Source organism: Oncorhynchus masou, chromosome 17 (assembly GCF_036934945.1).
Source record: "Oncorhynchus masou masou isolate Uvic2021 chromosome 17, UVic_Omas_1.1, whole genome shotgun sequence".
NCBI classification, from domain to species: Eukaryota; Metazoa; Chordata; class Actinopteri; order Salmoniformes; family Salmonidae; genus Oncorhynchus; species Oncorhynchus masou.
Window position 1 is genome coordinate 41,942,847 of NC_088228.1, and position 18,484 is coordinate 41,961,330.

Here is an 18,484-nt window from a genome sequence, read left to right on the forward strand (position 1 = left end):
CGGAGCTAGTAACACGAGCATTCTGCTGCTCTGTCGGAGCTAGTAACACGAGCATTCTGCTGCTCTGTCGGAGCTAGTAACACGAGCATTCTGCTGCTCTGTCGGAGCTAGTAACACGAGCATTCTGCTGCTCTGTCGGAGCTAGTAACACGAGCATTCTGCTGCTCTGTCGGAGCTAGTAACACGAGCATTCTGCTGCTCTGTCGGAGCTAGTAACACGAGCATTCTGCTGCTCTGTCGGAGCTAGTAACACGAGCATTCTGCTGCTCTGTCGGAGCTAGTAACACGAGCATTCTGCTGCTCTGTCGGAGCTAGTAACACGAGCATTCTGCTGCTCTGTCGGAGCTAGTAACACGAGCATTCTGCTGCTCTGTCGGAGCTAGTAACACGAGCATTCTGCTGCTCTGTCGGAGCTAGTAACACGAGCATTCTGCTGCTCTGTCGGAGCTAGTAACACGAGCATTCTGCTGCTCTGTCGGAGCTAGTAACACGAGCATTCTGCTGCTCTGTCGGAGCTAGTAACACGAGCATTCTGCTGCTCTGTCGGAGCTAGTAACACGAGCATTCTGCTGCTCTGTCGGAGCTAGTAACACGAGCATTCTGCTGCTCTGTCGGAGCTAGTAACACAAGCATTCTGCTGCTCTGTCGGAGCTAGTAGCACAAGCACTTCACCTACTAGAACATTGCAAATCTGTGAACACAATCAATAAACTTTAATTTGATTTTTTTTGTAGCTGGGAAGGAAGAGTAGGCAACAGTTTAGCAGAGGAAAGACAAAAAACAACTATTGAGCAAAAAAAAACCATTGTTTACTAAATAAATGGAATTGTTTGATTAAGATGTTGTATTGTCACATACACTGGATACGTGCAAGGAAATGATTTTTTATTCTTTTACAGAGTACTTTACAGTACAACAGCATGTGTTTGTGAATTGGGATACAGTATTGAAATAACCATCTTCCAACATTTAAAAAATTAAACAATGTGGAACCAGCACTTGCAACATCAATCTACAGAAATAACCAGAAAAGCAACTAACAAAGTAGTACACCAACATCATAAAGACATGCTATAAAAAGGTTTCATTGTGGTAAAATAGACAAATAAGAAAAAGTCATTAAAAATTTAACATTATGAAAATCAGAATAATTTTTTTTTCTCTTCTCTAATCTGTATTCATACCGATAAAATGCAGACAGTATCAACATACACAAATACAACAACTGGTCTGCTAATTGAATGTGAGGTTGAATGAGGTAACACTTACCATACTGCATCATGGACATAAACTCCACAAACAATATTTCAACAAGGCACTAAACAAAAAGGTCACATTTGGCCTTGCAGATGCTTGTCAGAACTCTAGCATCCTGGTTTGATCACTGTACTTGACTGACTCCATCTTTCCTTGAATGAACCTAACCGGGCCCCACTTTCCACAAGCAAAATATCAACAAAAGGTTCACTGTCCCCAAATCAGTTCTCCCTCCTACTTACTACTACAGAATCAAAAGAAGCTTTCTGAATAGAATAAACATCTGATTTGATGTCTGGACAAGGAGGCCTCTCCAAATACTTCCAAATACAATTTTGTAAATCAAAGCAAGTGAACTGTTGTCAATATTGGGATCATATTGAAGCTACTATATAACCGTTTTGCTGAGGATTCAATACCTAAACACCAACCTACATGTCTGTCTAGTAACTAATTCAGTTACAAGGACATAGTCAACTCCTTCTGATGTTAACACTCCTCCTCCTCCTCTCATCACTTCATCATAAAGGAGCCAAGCAGCAACTCCATCTGATGTTAACACTCCTCCTCTCATCACTTCATCATAAAGGAGCCAAGCAGCAACTCCATCTGATGTTAACACTCTTCCCCCCTCTCACCATATGTAATTCCGCTGCTTATAGAGCCTTAATTCACTGCTCGAGTCTTCATGTATAGCTGAACATACTGTCAGTTCCTCTTTGTTCACACGACAGAATCAGGCACCTGTAGGTCGATGACATCACACAACCTGTGTGTGTATAGTTCTTTAGTCAGTTTTAAGGTCATTGTGGGAAATTATCACATTTTGTCAGTTAAAACACCTGTATGCGCACGTGTGGAACACTACACATTTGTTACATTTTTCATTCGTTGATAAACTGATCATTCCCTATACTTTCAATGCATTTTTTATTCGTTGATAAACTGATCACTCCCTATACTTTCAATGCATTTTTCCGCAAAAGGTAGGTAAACTGTTGCACCAAAAAAATAGCTGGGTCAACTTTGTTGACTTGCGTTTATCCTCCATTACACCCCCTGCACATTTTACAAGGTGAACATGTCAAGCAGCAACATACAACTGTAAATTACAACATGCCTCCCAGAGTAATAACCTAGAACCATTTGACTTCTGTAAAAAAATCACAAGCCCTTTTTGTTGTAAGGGCACAATATTCTCCTACCTATCTAAAATGTTGCATAAGGCCTGCAGGATTGAACCACTACCCCCTCTGGGTAGAGAGAACATTATACTGCTCCACTCTAGTCCATACAGTGCATTCGGAAATCATTCAGACCCCATGACGTTTTAGACTGTTACATTACAGCCTTACTCTAAAATTGATTAAATCGTTTTTTCCCCTCATCAATCTACACACAATATCCCATAATGACAAATATATTTACATAAGTATTCAGACCCTTTGTTGAAGGACCTTTCGCAGCAATTACAGCCTCGCGTCTTCTTGGGTATGACACAACAAACTTGGCACACCTGTATTTGTGGAGTTTGTGGTTTCTCCCATTCTTCTCAGCAGATCCTCTCAAGCGATATCAGGTTGGATTGGGAGAGTCGCTGCACAGCTATTTTCAGGACTCTCCAGAGATGTTCGATTGGGTTCAAGTCCGGGCTCTGGCTGGGCCACTCAAGAACATTCAGAGACTTGTTCCGAAGCCACTCCTGGGTTGTCTTGGCTGTGTGCTTAGGGTCGTTGTCCTGTTGGAAGGTGAACCTTCACCCCAGTCTGAGGTCTGGAGCAGGTTTTCATGAAGGATCACTGTACTTTTCTCCGTTTATCTTTCCCTCGATTCTGACTCGTCTCCCAGTCCCTGCTGCTGAAAAACATCCCCACAGCATGATGCTGCCACCACCACCATGCTTCACCGTAGGGATGGTGCCAGATTTCCTCCAGACGTGACGCTTGGCATTCCGGCCAAGGAGTTCAATCTTGGTTTCATCAGACCAGAGAATCTTGTTTCTCATTGTCTGAGAGTCCTTTTGGTGCATTTTGGCAAACTCCAAGCGGGCTGTCATATGCGTTTTACTGAGAAGCATTCTTCTGTCTGGCCACTTCACCACAAAGGGGGAGTCTGGCCCTTCTCTCCGATTGCTCAGTTGGCCAGGGAGGACAGCTCTAGGAAGAGTCTTGGCGGTTCCAAACTTCTTCCATTGAAGAATGATGGAGGCCACTGTGTTCTTGAGGACCTTCAATGCTGCAGACATCTTCTGGTTCCCTTCCCCAGATCTGTGCCTCGACACAATCCTGTCTCTGAGCTCTACGGACAATCCTTTCGACCTCACGGCTTGGTTTTATGATCTGACATGCACGGTCAACTGTGGGACCTTATATAGACAGGTGTGTGCCTTTCCAAATCATGTCCAATTGAATTTACCACAGGTGGACCAACCAAGTTCTATAAATATCTCAAGGATGATAAATGGAAACAGGATGCACCTGAGCTTAAGTTCGAGTCTCATAGCAAAGGTCATGACTTTTTCTCCCCAATTTCTTGGTATCCAATTGGTAGTTACAGTCATGTCTCATCGCTGCAACTTCCGTACGGACTCGGGAGAGGCGAAGTTCGAGAACTGTGCGGCCTCCGAAACACAATCCAACCAAGCCGCACTGCTTCTTGACACAATGCCCACTTAAACCGGAAGCCAGCCACACCAATGTGTCAGAGTGCGCATTGGGACAAAGACATCCCTGCCGGCGAACCCTCCCCTAACCCGGACGACGCTGGACCAAGTGTGCGCCGCCCCGTGGGTCTCCCGGTCACGGTCGGCTGCGACAGAGCCTGGACTCGAACCCAGAATCTCTAGTGGCACAGCGCCTTAGACCACTGGACCACTCGGGAGGCCAGGGTATGAATATTTAAGGTATTAAGTAGGTAAGGTTTTTCTGTTTTTTAAAAACCTGTTGTTTTCACTGTCATTATGGGGTATTGCTTGTAGATTGATGAGGAAAACATGTAATTTAATATATTTTAGAATATAACATGTGGGAAAGGAAAGGGTCTGAACACTGTATATCCTCCTCTTTCTTCTCAAAAACAAGTTGACATGAACCTCAGGTCACCTTCTTCCTTTAACACTAGGGGAAGCAGTCTCACATGTCCGCTCCCCTGGGGGCTAGCGTTTGATCACCACCTGCTCGTAGGGCCCAGCCCCAACCCTGAAAGAGGACACCAGACACATGTTATCTCACCAACAAGTGAAAGGGCATTACTGAACACTCTTCACAACCAACAAACAGTCTATCAATCAAATATTCCTTAACTAGCGATTGGCCCTTGTGCAGTTAAAAAAGGTGACAGTGGCTGTTGTGTCATTCTATTTCTGATGCATTAGGTAATGATGTCACCAACCTGGTGTGTTGGCTGCCCAGCGCCGTGCTTCCACCAGGACCAACAAACAGCTTGAGCCCCTCCTCTGTAACACACAAAAACAAGTAAGTTACTGTCAATCAACGCAAGGTCGCAGCGCTGCAAAAATGGCTTAGGAACCAACAATGAGCCATCTAAAAATAAGTGGTTATTGACAAGAGTGTTATTCACAATGAGAAAGACGCATGGCATAGAGCTTTAGCAGCAAAGAACGAGAAATGTGTTACTTGAAAATGGCAAATATAGTATATCTGTTAGCCCATTAGTCTAATCCATGTCTAAACCAGGGGAGGGGGGGTTCTACTAAACTATAATGAATTGTTTTAAGAAGGTCATACCAAGGATCATTTTACTATTTGATTTCAAATTTTAAGACCCCTTGTTGTATTGAAAAAAAAAAAGACAATTATTTAATGGAAAATCTGATTTGGCCTTACTGCCCATACAAACGCATTGAATAACAGATTCACTACAACATCAAATTGATCAGAAATACAGTGTAGACATTGTTAATGTTGTAAATGACTATTGTAGCTGGAAACGGCTGATTTTTTATGGAATATCTACATAGGCGTACAGAGGCCCGTTGTGTTAGCTAATCCAAGTTTATCATTTTAAAAGGCTAATTGATCATTAGAAAACCCCTTTGCAATTATGTTAGCACAGCTGAAAACTGTTGTGCATTCAAGTTTTTTAGCAAGCGTCTATGACAAATCGGGACATGTCGTTTCACTGAGCAGCCATTACGAACAGAGGCTGTAAAGCAGTGATCACTAAGGTCATTACAGAAAACACCAGACTGATATCTATCAGGATTATTTGTGAGGGTGACATCAAGGAGAGTCGCCTTTTCTGGGTGTTTGGAGTCATACCTTGTGGGATTGGTAATAATCTGGGAGAGATTTAGGGAGTCCCATTGCTTTAGGACTTGGTTAGGTGGTTTAAGCATGTCCCAGTTTAGGTCACCAAGCAGAACAAATTCAGACTTAGTGTAAGGGACCAGGAGAGAGCTTAGGGCAGGTTGGGTACAGGCCGGTGCTAATGGTGGACGATAACACTCAGCAACAGTCAACAAAGAGCTATTTGAAAGTTTAATGCTTAAAACCAGCAAATCAAACTGGTTGGGGGCAGACTTGGTGGAGACAACCGAGCACTGAAGGTGATCCTTGGTAAAGACTGCCAATCCCCCACGGAGCTAAGCCTAACCCTATCCCTCTGAACTAAAGCCAGGGCTTGTGAGTGTACCCTCAGTGCTGGAGTCCAGTAGGCCGTGGCTGAAGTCCTGGCTCTGGAGGATCTTATCCACAACGTCGTCCGCATCCACCCGGGTAGCATCCACTCTCTTCAGCTGAGACTCCACTGAGTTCTGCTTCATCAGATGCCTAAGGCACACACACACACGTAAGGAAAAAAGCATTGGTGGATGAGATGGAAAGAAGGACTCCTGTTGATTACATTGCGATACTTATCTCGGACCTTTCAACAAAGTATGTGAATATTACCTGCTCAGTCTCTCGGAGGCAGAGCTCTTTGCGGGGGTGGGGGGATATTCAGGCACGGGGAAGTAGGCACAGGTGACAGAGACCGGGGGTGTAGAGCGGGCCTCCTTCTCCCCCCTCTCAGTCCCCCGGTCCTCTCTGGGTTCAAGAATGCTGGCAATACCCGTCGAGGCGGAGCCTGCTGAGGGGTTCCTCTTGTGCGTGAGCTCTGATAGGCTGGAAGAGCGCGAGTGACCTGTGCTGTAGCCTATGGGGAATGAGATGGTAATGTTACCCTCCAGACAACAGAGACACAGATTTCAAAACAAGAACCATAACTTTGACAGCAAGCTTATAGCTTTTCAGAAATTCATGCCTACTGTTCATATCTTATTTAGTTCATGACACAAGTCATAGCCTTTTCTCATCCACATTTGGTTCAGACCTACCTGAGACTTTGGACTGTTGGCTGGCGTAGCTGGACGTTCTGGAATGGCCACATGCTCCCAGTTCATCAGGAAACGACGCACACTTTCCTGGGGCCTCTGAGCCGGAGAGAACAGCAGTACAATATTTGGACAATGTCAATACACAACATTAGCACTAATGATTACTGATTAACAGGGTTTAATTCTGCAATCAAAGTGGTATGTGTACAGAGCCGGCGGGAGGTATGTGTGTGTGTGTGTGTAGTGTACCTGGGACGGGGAGGCAGGGTGTTGGTGTGTGTGTGTCCCCTCCCTTCCTGTCTTCGTGGAGACACTCTGCCTCAGCCTGCTGGAGGCCCAGTTTCATGGCCGTGGACGGTGGCCTGCAGGGACATTGTCAGCCACATCAACTGCTTTCACTGACCCAATCAGCTGCTTTACAAACAACACCATCTGTTCCAAACCCACTACTCCCTACCATGCATGGTTGTTGATTGGTTTGAGTCTTTGGTCCAAATGGTTATTTCAAAGTCAGTGGCTGAATTGAATACATGTTACTGTAACATCTAAAGCCATAATGGCATAGCCATTTAAAGCCATTTTTTTGTGAATGCAAAGTTCTTCTGTGGAACTGGAACATGTGAGTCATATCCTATCAGAAGTGCTGATCTGTTAGTGATTTTATGAGCTGTATATCAGGTTGCCGGAGCTTCACGTTCATCTTTAATAACCCCACTTTCACAACACAGGAAACCACCAGGTCTCACTTCTTTTATTTCTTAGATGAACGGGTCTAACTCAAGGTTGGAGAGGGGGTGGACTCACATTACATACCAGAGACCAAATGATATACAAGAGACAGAGACCGTGAAAGTGAGGGAGAATAAAAGAGTGGGAGAGACATTAAAAGAGAGACACTGGAAGGAGACAAAGTTAGTCAAAGGACCAGTGCAGTCAAAATTATGTTCTTGCTGATAGAAACTAACACTGTAAAAGTGTGAGAGAAAATGTATCAGTGTTATTTCCTGATTGTATTTTCAACCAGCAACTATCTACACAGGACCTTCTAATTCAGCCTGTTTGCACGGGCGGAAGTTTCAGTTTGCCACCACATCAAATCTTATGTCACATGCGCTGAATACAACAGGAGTAGACCTCACAGTGAAGCGCTGAATACAACAGGTATAGACCTCACAGTGAAGCGCTGAATACAACAGGTGTAGTAGACCTCACAGTGAAACGCTGAATACAACAGGTGTAGTAGACCTCACAGTGAAGCGCTGAATACAACAGGTGTAGACCTCAAAGTGAAACGCTGACTACAACAGGTGTAGACCTCACAGTGAAGCGCTGAATACAACAGGTGTAGTAGACCTCACAGTGAAGCGCTGAATACAACAGGTGTAGTAGACCTCACAGTGAAACGCTGACTACAACAGGTGTAGACCTCACAGTGAAACGCTGACTACAACAGGTGTAGACCTCACTGTGAAGCGCTGAATACAACAGGTGTAGTAGACCTCACAGTGAAGCGCTGAATACAACAGGTGTAGACCTCACAGTGAAGCGCTGAATACAACAGGTGTAGACCTCACAGTGAAGCGCTGAATACAACAGGTGTAGACCTCACAGTGAAGCGCTGAATACAACAGGTGTAGACCTCACAGTGAAGAGCTGAATACAACAGGTGTAGACCTCACAGTGAAGCGCTGAATACAACAGGTGTAGACCTCACAGTGAAACGCTGAATACAACAGGTGTAGACCTCACAGTGAAGCGCTGAATACAACAGGTGTAGACCTCACAGTGAAGCGCTGAATACAACAGGTGTAGACCTCACAGTGAAGCGCTGAATACAACAGGTGTAGACCTCACAGTGAAGCGCTGAATACAACAGGTGTAGACCTCACAGTGAAGCGCTGAATACAACAGGTGTAGACCTCACAGTGAAGCGCTGAATACAACAGGTGTAGACCTCACTGTGAAATGCTGAATACAACAGGTGTAGACCTCACTGTGAAATGCTGAATACAACAGGTGTAGACCTCACTGTGAAGCGCTGAATACAACAGGTGTAGACCTCACAGTGAAGCGCTGAATACAACAGGTGTAGTAGACCTCACAGTGAAACGCTGACTACAACAGGTGTAGACCTCACTGTGAAGCGCTGAATACAACAGGTGTAGACCTCACTGTGAAATGCTGAATACAACAGGTGTAGACCTCACTGTGAAATTCTTACTTACACGCCCCTAACCAACAATGCAGTTTTAACAAAAATACGTGTCAAGTAAAGAAATAGCACAGCAGTGAAATAACACTTGTGAGGCTATATACAGGCAGAGTCAATGTGCACCGTGTGGTAAATTGGTTAATGATAGACCAATAAAGATGATTTATTATTATTATTAGGATCCCCATTAGTCGACGCCAATGGCGACAGCTAGTCTTACTGGTGTCCGACATAACAAAAAATACATTACATACAAATTACTTTAAATCTAGCTGTTATTGGCACATTTGTAAGTTTCCCCTTCCCTTCTACAGAGCTCTTACAATACTCCCAACACACACACACACATTGTGTGTGAGACACATTCTGTAGGAGGAAAGCTCAGTAAAAGACAGACACACTCTGTGGGGGACACCGAGGAACACTGAGGCACACTAGCACTTCATGATTGCATGAAAGCTTTCTCCCAGAATCTCTCCACTGTGTCATCAGAGGCATTGGCCAAGGCAACCCTCCCACACTCCCTGCATTAGTGAGGACTGATTCTAAGTCTATTTTCACCCCCTCCTCCATAGTAAAATATAAAGGCTCTGTAAACGTTATTCGGTTTCCTCCACTGTGGGATTCAGACAATAGAGTGACGTGTCCCGAGAGAGAGCACTGGGGTGGTGCAGTAGAGTGTGATTCAGTGTGTGTGTTTGTTTACGAGGGTGTCCAAAGTAAAGGCGCTGCCAGGAGTGTGTGGGCACGTCATGCTCAAATCAGTCCTTCCTAACAGACAGAATCTGTGAGGAAGTTCTCTTATCATATTGAAACAATGTAATTCTTGCTATTCATTTTCAACGGCAGAAGTTGGTTCGATTTGAGTCCACAAGTATAACTTGACTTCAAATTGTTCATGTGCTGCTGAGGAAACTGTGCCAATGCTTGAACTTTTGTAAACACGGGACGGTAATTAACCCCCTGTGTTTCTGTGACTCTGTTTCATAAAGCCACAGCGATAGCAGCCGTGTCTGGATGTACTCAGAGACAGGATGCTGAATGCATATGTAGGTTGGTGGTTTGCTCTGTGGTCTGGCCAGATGCAGACTTCTGTCTGTCGGTCTGTCACATCAATGTTTCCTACATACCTTTACTGAATAATGGGCCAAAACTGTATTCATTTCCGATAAGCTAATCCTGCAGTTGTACCACTGATCCAAAATCAGTGAAGTACAAAAAAAAGTTCTGATGCAACCCACCAGAAGGGTTGAACAAAAACGGCAATGAAAGGTGCACTTACGTTTTAAAGCAGGGGTCCCCAGACATGAGCAGTGTACTAATGACAACCTGTGACAGAGGTGACAAAAACAATGTTAGCCAAAAAAAAGCATCCACAGGCCCTATGAAATAGGATGAAGTGATCCTAGACCTGTGTCGAAGTACAAATTCTACCCGAAGCATGTACAGTATACATTCATGACACAGCTACTTCTCCAATATCACAGAGGTGCCGGTCGTCACGTACATGTTAGAGCAGTTGCATCATTAGAATACCTAATCCTGAATGGAGACTAGGGGGCGGAGGAGGGTGATAGCTAACCATGTGCTTACTCCCAATGTGTGCCAATACTTGGGTATGTTGGCTATGACCCAATACTCTCACATGGTTCCCTTCCTGGTCTCCTCTCCCTCATGAACACTCATTAGTAAGACTGGATAGCTGACGTTGTGTAGGCTAATCCGTGTATTTCTTTCATCTATCCAGTCCTTTAAGAGCAGTAATCCCTGTGTAGACAAGTAGGTCTCCTCATTCTAGAGTGATAGGACAGAGCCAAGTGGACTAGGGCAGAGGAGGACAGACTCCAGTGTCATACACACGTCCTATACAGTAGATGTTTTGGAGGCCTGTCTAACTGTACCGAAGTGTACCTTGAGTATAGAGTTGTCCTGTCTGCAGTTCTTGGTGTCGTAACCCTCTAGTAGACATCGGCGCGTCGTTCTGCCAGAGCCAGCAAACTCTGACAGGTTCAGGTCAGCAAAACCCAGCTGCAGAATAGAGAGATCTTTTCAGGTTTATGGTAACCACTTTTCAACAGAGCCTCAGTTCCATAGAGTTCTAATACAGAGCACTCTGTTTCTAACAATCACATCTGTAAGAAGCTATTGTAGTGGTCTTTAACCATTACATTCGTCAGCCGGTGATTGTCAAGCAAATAACTCCTGGTAATTGACCGTTAACACATTTAGCACCTCCTGGTTTCCACGCATAGCCTACTGATGTAGACCTTTGGAACATCTACATTTAAAAAAAGTCTAGTACATCCATGTAATATAGCCTACACCTTCACAATAAATCCAATTTTTATTTTAGGTCTAAAGAAGCATGATAAAAAAAACGTACAGAATAGTATACTCGTCAGTTGTCCTTTTGTTAGGTTCTGATGTGGCTATGCCAAATCTGTGGGCTATACTAGTTATATATTAAGCAAGACTTGCTTACAATTCTGTGGCATTATTTTATGTCATTTTATAGTTTAAAGAATACAATTGAACAAATCTGAAAAAAATAAACATTTTCCCCAAACGATTTGAGGGAGTGCGCACATGCGGCTATTCTGTGTTGAGCGGTTAACAAAGAAATAGATCATTAATAACTCTAAATTAAGCATATAGGAGAAACTTTAGTTGTTCTACAAATGTTAGGCTCTATGTTTAGATTTTTAATACATTGTAAGGCTGCATGATGAGACTAATGATTTGAAAAAAGTAGCTTGAAAGGCATGAGCTCTGCTTTGTTTCTTTGTGCTGTACACACTTCATTAGTCTCATTCACAATTTGACGAGCACTTGATAATGCCTCAAATTATCACGGTGGCATCCCCTTGGTGTGGCCGTAACGCAACCTAAAAACAAAACAAAACTCCATGCCTTTTGCGGCTAGTGGCCGTTGTGCCCTTGGCCCGGAGTGCTGCGTTGTGCTCTTCACCCCGTGCACTGCGCGCTCCGAATAGCCTCTCACTCACATCTCCATCACGTGATCAGGTCTTTCTCACAGGCTACAAGTGAAGACAGACACATCGGGAAGGTAACTGCGCACGTCCTTATCCAATTCCGAGGTGCATATTGAAGATATTGGAAAAACTGTCCACATTTACTTTGTTAGCCAACAAGTTGAGTAGGCCTAACGAATAGCAAAAGCCCTAGCCTATGTCAATCTACTATCACCATAGTACAAAAGTTTACCTATTCTGTGAGAGAAATAAATATTCCTAACAGTCTGGGGACAGTTGTGGGATGCAATAAATCCCAAATTAATACAACCACTAGCATTAAAAACAACTTTTTTACACAATGTGGCTGATGCAACAGATCAGAACACTAGCTTAAAATGATAAATGATTATGCTATTTCTTCATATTATAAGCGCAGCAATGCGCACATGGCACTAGCCATGCTGTTGTAGGGGTCTGTCTAACCCAGCTGTAGTTAGTAGTGGTCAGTGTCTCTTTCTTAAAAGAGCGCAAATGTTCTATTAGCGGGAAAACACCATTATCAAAAATGACAGCAAATGCGATTATTATGCATGTAATGATATATCATTCACACTTGATAGGCTAATATCGTCACTCAGACTATTCTTGATTTAATCTTGTCCTAAATAATATGTGTGAAATTTGTTTTGATTTAGAACGGACCATTATCATGTACCTGTCTCGAAACAAGGGCAGCGTGAAAAAAATGCACGTCATCTATGCACTTAAATAGTGCATAGTGGACTCTTTTCCCCTGGTTCATTTTCATACCAGCCAGGTAGGCTATGATACTGTTGTTAAGAAAAGCAATGTGCTTCATATTAGGAAAGTTGAGAAATAAATATATTAGGCCTAGTCTATAGAAAGCCGATGGGAGCCTCCTCTATTTAGTAGAGGCCATCACTGTTTTCTAATGCAATTGCATAGCCTATTGAAAAGTTGCACAACGTGCTCATGAACTATCATGAAGTGTTTGATTAGATTTTCCATGACATTTGCATTGATGTCAGAGTGATTAGAGGGACAATAGAGTGCTGAGTACCAGGCAGTTATTAAGTTTGGTAGGCTACTAATGACCACCAGCAGCATCAGAGCCAAGTCTAAGTCCAAAAGGCTCCTTAACAGCTTCTACCCCCCCCAAGCCACAAGACTGCTGAACAATTAATCACATGGCCACCCAGACTGTTTACATTGACATCCCCCCCTCCCTTTTTTTTTTTACACTGCTGCTACTCGCTGTTTGTTATCTATAGTATGCATAGTTACTTCACAAATGACCTCAACTAACCTGTACCCCCGCACATTGACTCGGTACCGGTACCCCTGTAATAGCCTCCCTATCGTTATGTCATTTTCTTGTGTTACTGACAAGTGATGGCCGGTGTGGCAGTAATACGGCAACAGCCCTACTTTCAATGTACTTCCCTTTTAAGAATGAGTCATGTGGTCGTGACGTCATTCTTTAGTTATTGCCATATAAGGATTAATGACTGCTTAAGGACAGATAAGTGTTAAACAGCAATCAGTAACCAAAGACGGAAGTTCGCAGTAACAGGCAAACTATCCTCTTTAACCTCACCTTTACTGACAAGGGACAAGTTACTTTCAGGCGGTGAATGACTAACTATCATTTGCATTATGATAAGAATGTTCTGTTGTGTACTTACTTTAAAATGTCAGCATGCCAAGATGGTCATTGACTGAATTCAAAAGCAAAAAGATTACCTTGGCAAAGGTCTTTCCACCCTTCATTTCCTAAAATGATGAAAAAAATGTTATCCATCAAACAAACAATCCTTGTGTGCAACAAGTACATCTCCACTTCGATCTCAAAACACAGATTTTGTAGCAATAGTCTTAACAGTGATTGACATCTTGACAGCCTGTAGTTGTAGACATATTTTAGCAGTAGACCTATTAGTATACCTACCAGTAGTATACCTATTCTTGTCATCAATTGACCTTGACACAGCATTCACATAACTTTGGCAGCATTGTTGTAGTGAGTGAGTCCTGTACCTTGCGCACAGACACCCGACACACACAGGGGTCCAGTACTCCTGTCCCAGCGTTGGCACTCATCTTACACAGGAAAGAGAACCTCTTCCTCCAGCGCACACAGTTAGCCTGGACCTGCTCCCTGGAGAAGACAAAGTTAGTAGCAGTACAGTCAACAACAAAAACCAGAACTGTGTGACAGTTGATTGGAATGTTTAGGTACAGTACACATTCATCCCGTGATCTGATTAATGGCTAAGATAAATCTAGGCTGTCAACAAAGAACACAGTCAATGAGAAGATCCTGTGTGCGAGAGATGAGACATGGAACATAAAAGCCTTGAAGTAAAAATAACAAACTTCCCCATGCTCTTTCCCTTCCTATGGATTAGTTTCCCATAAATAGATGTAGGCTAGGCTAAGTGAATTATAGATTTTGAAATGTGATGGCAGTGTTCTGCGCCTCTGGCCCCTCAGTGACAGATGTAGGCTCCGGGAATGAAGAACACTATGCATTGGCTCTTTAGAGCCAGTGATATGCAAGGTGCTTCAGCATTAAAAACTGAGTTGTATTCACGCATGACTATTTCGCTTTGGATAAAAGCATCTGCTGAATGGCATATATATGTACCATTCAGAAATATGGACACCGACTCATTCAAAGGTTTTTTTGATTTGTACTATTTTCGACATTGTAGAATAATAGTGAAAACAAATATATTAAATAACATATATGTAATCATGTAGTAACCAGAAAAAGTGCTAAACCAATCAAAATATATTTTAGAGTCTTCAAAGTAGCCACTCTTTCCCTTGATTACAGCTTTGCACACTCTTGGCATTCTCTCAACCAGCTTCACCTGGAATGCTTTTCCGACAGTCTTGAAGGAGTTCCCACATAATGCTGAGCACTTGTTGGCTGCTTTTCCTTCACTCTGCAGTCCAACTCATCCCAAACCATCTCAATTGGGTTGAGGTCAGGTGATTGTGGATGCCAGGTCATCTGATGCAGCACTCCATCACTCCCCTTCTTGGTAAAATAGCCCTTACACAGCCTGGAGGTTTGTTTTGGGTCATTGTCTATTGAAAAACATTGATAGTCCCACTAAGTGCAAATCAGATGGGATGGCGTATCGCTGCAGAATGCTGTGGTAGTCATGCTGGTTATTAAGTGTGCCTTGAATTCTAAATAAATCACAGACAGTGTCACCAGCAAAGCACCCCCACACCTCCTCCTCCTCCATGCATCGCGGTGGGAACCACACACGCGTAGATCATCTGTTCACCTACTTTGCATCTCACAAAGATATGGCGGATGGAACCTAAAATCTCACATTTGGCCTCATGAGACCAAAGGACAGATTTCCACCGGTCTAACATCCTTTGCTTGTAGTTCTTGGCCCAAGCAAGTCTTTTCATCTTATTGGTGTCCTTTAGTAGTGGTTTCTTAGTAGTAATTCAACCACGAAGGCCTGATTCATGCAGTTTCCTCCGTACAGTTGATGTTGAGATTTGTCTGTTACTTGAACTCTGAAGCATTTATTTGGGCTGCAATTTGAGGTGCAGTTAACTCTAATGAACTTATCCTCTGCAACAGAGGACACTCTGGGTCTTCCTTTCTTGTGGCGGTCCTCATGAGAGCCAGTTTCATTAGCGCTTGATGTTTTTTGCAACTGCACTTGAAGAAACTTAACATTTTCTGGATTGACTGACCTTCATGTCTTAAAAGTAATGATGGGACTGTCAATTCTCATCTCCACAGAGGAACTCTGGAGCTCTGTCAGAGTGACCATCAGGTTCTTGGTCACCTCCCTGACCAAAGACCTTCTCCCCCAATTGCTCAGTTTGGCCGGGCAGCCAGCTCTAGGAAGAGTTTTGGGGGTTCCAAACTTCCATTTAAGAACGATGGAGGCCACTTTGTTCTTGGGGACCTTCAATGTTCAATGAAAGGTTTTGGTACTCTTCCCCAGATCTGTGCCTGACATGATCCTGTCTTGGAGCTCTATGGACAATTCCTTCGACCTCATGGCTTGGTATTTGCTCTTACATGCACTGTCAACTGTGGGACCTTATATAGACAGGTGTGTGGCATTCCTAATTATATGCAATCAATTGAATTTACCACAAGTGGACTCCAATCAAGTTGAAGAAACATCTCAAGGATGATCAATGGAAACAGGATGCACCTGAGCTCAATTTCGAGTCTCATAGCAAAGGGTCTGAATACTTATGTAAATAAGGTACTTCTGTTTGAACTTCTAAAAACCTGTTTTCACTTGGTCATTATGGGGTAAGAATATTATTTTATAGTCCATTTTAGAATAAGGCTGTAACGTAACAAAAGTCAAGGTGTCTGAATACTTTCAGAATTCACACACACACAAAATTCTCAACTGGGTAACGGTTAGACTTCCCTCATAGAACATTAGAGAGAGTTCAAGGAGCGGTCGAACAGACATCGGCTGTCGACCAAAGCAGACAGGTATTCAAGTAAAAAGGCTTTTAAATAATCACGTCACTCAGTGCTGCCTTCTCCATTCTTTCAACTCAATCACACATTCAGTGACTGAGGAGGCTGATGGCCTGTCGGTGTGCGTGTTCCAATGAGCCTAAGGAAACTTATCATATTAATAGAGCAGAAAAAAACATTTCTCTAACAAGATACTCAACCAAAACCTCTTCACGGGTTAAAAATAACAAGACAATGGCCTGAGTCATGGCTATGTACAGTATGGTACATTTACATAATTGGACAAATGCAGGTAGTTCCTCTGGGAATGCCAACCGAGGCGAACATTAACTGGAGCACGTGCTCCAGTTGTGTCCACTACTTTCCAGTGACTGACTCATTTAAGTGCAGTCCTACTCAGTGCGGTTGAGTGGCTTGACATGTGACTCTCTTAAAATACCACAAGGATCCATTGGAGCTGTTAGATCGGACTCTCTTGGGAAAACAAGTCTGTGTTCAAATGGCACGGACAAAGTCCTATCCTGAATTCTGAGGAGGGGATGTTCCAGAGTCTAAACAGGAAGGAATGGTGAATGGGTAACATGAGAGAAATGGATAACATGAGAGAAATGGATAACATGAGAGAAATGGATAACATGAGAGAAATGGGTAACATGAGAGAAATGAGTTAGACGCTGTTAACGTGACTTGACTGATCCAATCTTTAACTGATTCGAAACTAGTTTTTAGACAATATGTCTAGCCATCTCAATGGCTCTGGATCCTTGGAGAGCAAGTAGCTCTTGTTGCATCAACTGATGTTGAGTGGGATAATGAGGTTTTAGGAAATGAATGGGACACCCTTTAAAAAGTCTCATATGATGGGTTTCTTGAAACATGTTACTTGTAAGAAAAATATACATTTTCCAGCAAAGTGTTGAATGTGTGTTTGTTATAGAGTTCACTATGCGTAAAATCTCTAAATGTACCATGAAAACAGGTTTGGATTGGGGATGAATGATTTCCAAGTTTTTGCAACTATTCTGATCAATAAGACCCTAGCCAGTCTAAACTACGAGATATTGGAATATCGGTTTTAACAAAATGATAAGCAAATCCATTACTTTTCCTTGGCATTTCAGAGTGGGAAATGGAATCTAGCGAACGTTAATACTGACCTTCAGTTGCCAGACGTTTTAAGGTAGGCTACATAAAATGTTAGATATGACAGATGAAGCAAGCCGCACACGTGCAGCCATGTTTGACAGTGAGTCTCGTGACTGAGGGTGTTTTGCTGTGTCAATCACTCAGTCAGAACAAGATGGCAGACGAGTTACCATGGAAACTACGTCAAAATAACACACAGGTAGAAATACTAGGCTACATATTGAATAACGTTAATACATGAAGAGATACATTGTTAGCTATTAACTTACACCCAGCACATTATTCACATGCACCCCACTGTCTTCGTGACTAAGCTAGCTAGCTAGCGGGTGAAGTTAGTTAGCTAACTATAGCTGCTAACTGTATCTGGCTAACAATGCCACTACTTCCAGCAGTTATCGCTCTCACCTCTGTACGCTGCTTAAAATAGGAAAGGCGTTCTTACCGAGAGGACTCTTTTGTAAAGCCACGGTCTAGCAGTCGTACTTTGCAGAACAGGACCCCGTTAACAAAGGGAACAGAAGATAGTTCGTCCAACTCGAAATCTACCTTAAATTTGAATTTCTTTTTCTTCATCATAATGAACGACATTATGCTAAAGTAACTTGGTGCCTAATTATAATAGTATCTATAGCTAGCCAAAGGTCGAGCTTCTTGACTGTCACTTCTCCCACTTGTCACTGGCTGTCTGAGTTCATTTAGCGTTTGACGTTGAGTTCAAATACTTCTCGCCCCCTTACCTATATCTAGGGTTGATAAGTAGCAGAGCGACACGGCGCAGTGAGTGTTAACACTAAAGCGACAAGCGACCATTTGAGAGGAGGCGTTCTAGTGCATGTTCAAAGAATGCAAGTAACGAGGGGTGGAGTTAGGGTAGATAGCCCGTCTACTCAGTTGCACTTCTAGAACCGGATACTGACAAATAAATGACCATAGGACATCAAATCTCATGTTATTGGTCACATACACATGGTTAGCAGATGTTATTGCGAGTGTAGCGAAATGCTTCTGCTTTTAGTTCCCGAGAGTTGCAGCAATATCTAACATGTAAT

At 43.1% G+C, this 18,484-nt stretch overlaps 1 protein-coding gene across 1 annotated transcript; it reads right to left on the reverse strand.

The window, feature by feature from the left end:
• Positions 1–864: 864 nt before the first annotated feature.
• Positions 865–18,280, reverse strand: LOC135559063 (EEIG family member 2-like). The gene is made up of 11 exons (XM_064993414.1): positions 17,878–18,280; positions 13,838–13,958; positions 13,544–13,573; positions 10,716–10,832; positions 10,087–10,133; positions 6,842–6,954; positions 6,593–6,688; positions 6,168–6,411; positions 5,911–6,047; positions 4,648–4,711; positions 865–4,454 (listed from the first exon to the last, which is right to left on the reverse strand). Exons 1-11 carry the CDS (start codon positions 18,021–18,023, stop codon positions 4,412–4,414), a joined length of 1,158 nt encoding a protein of 385 aa, XP_064849486.1. The 5' UTR covers positions 18,024–18,280; the 3' UTR covers positions 865–4,411.
• Between the last annotated feature and the right edge of the window lie 204 nt (positions 18,281–18,484).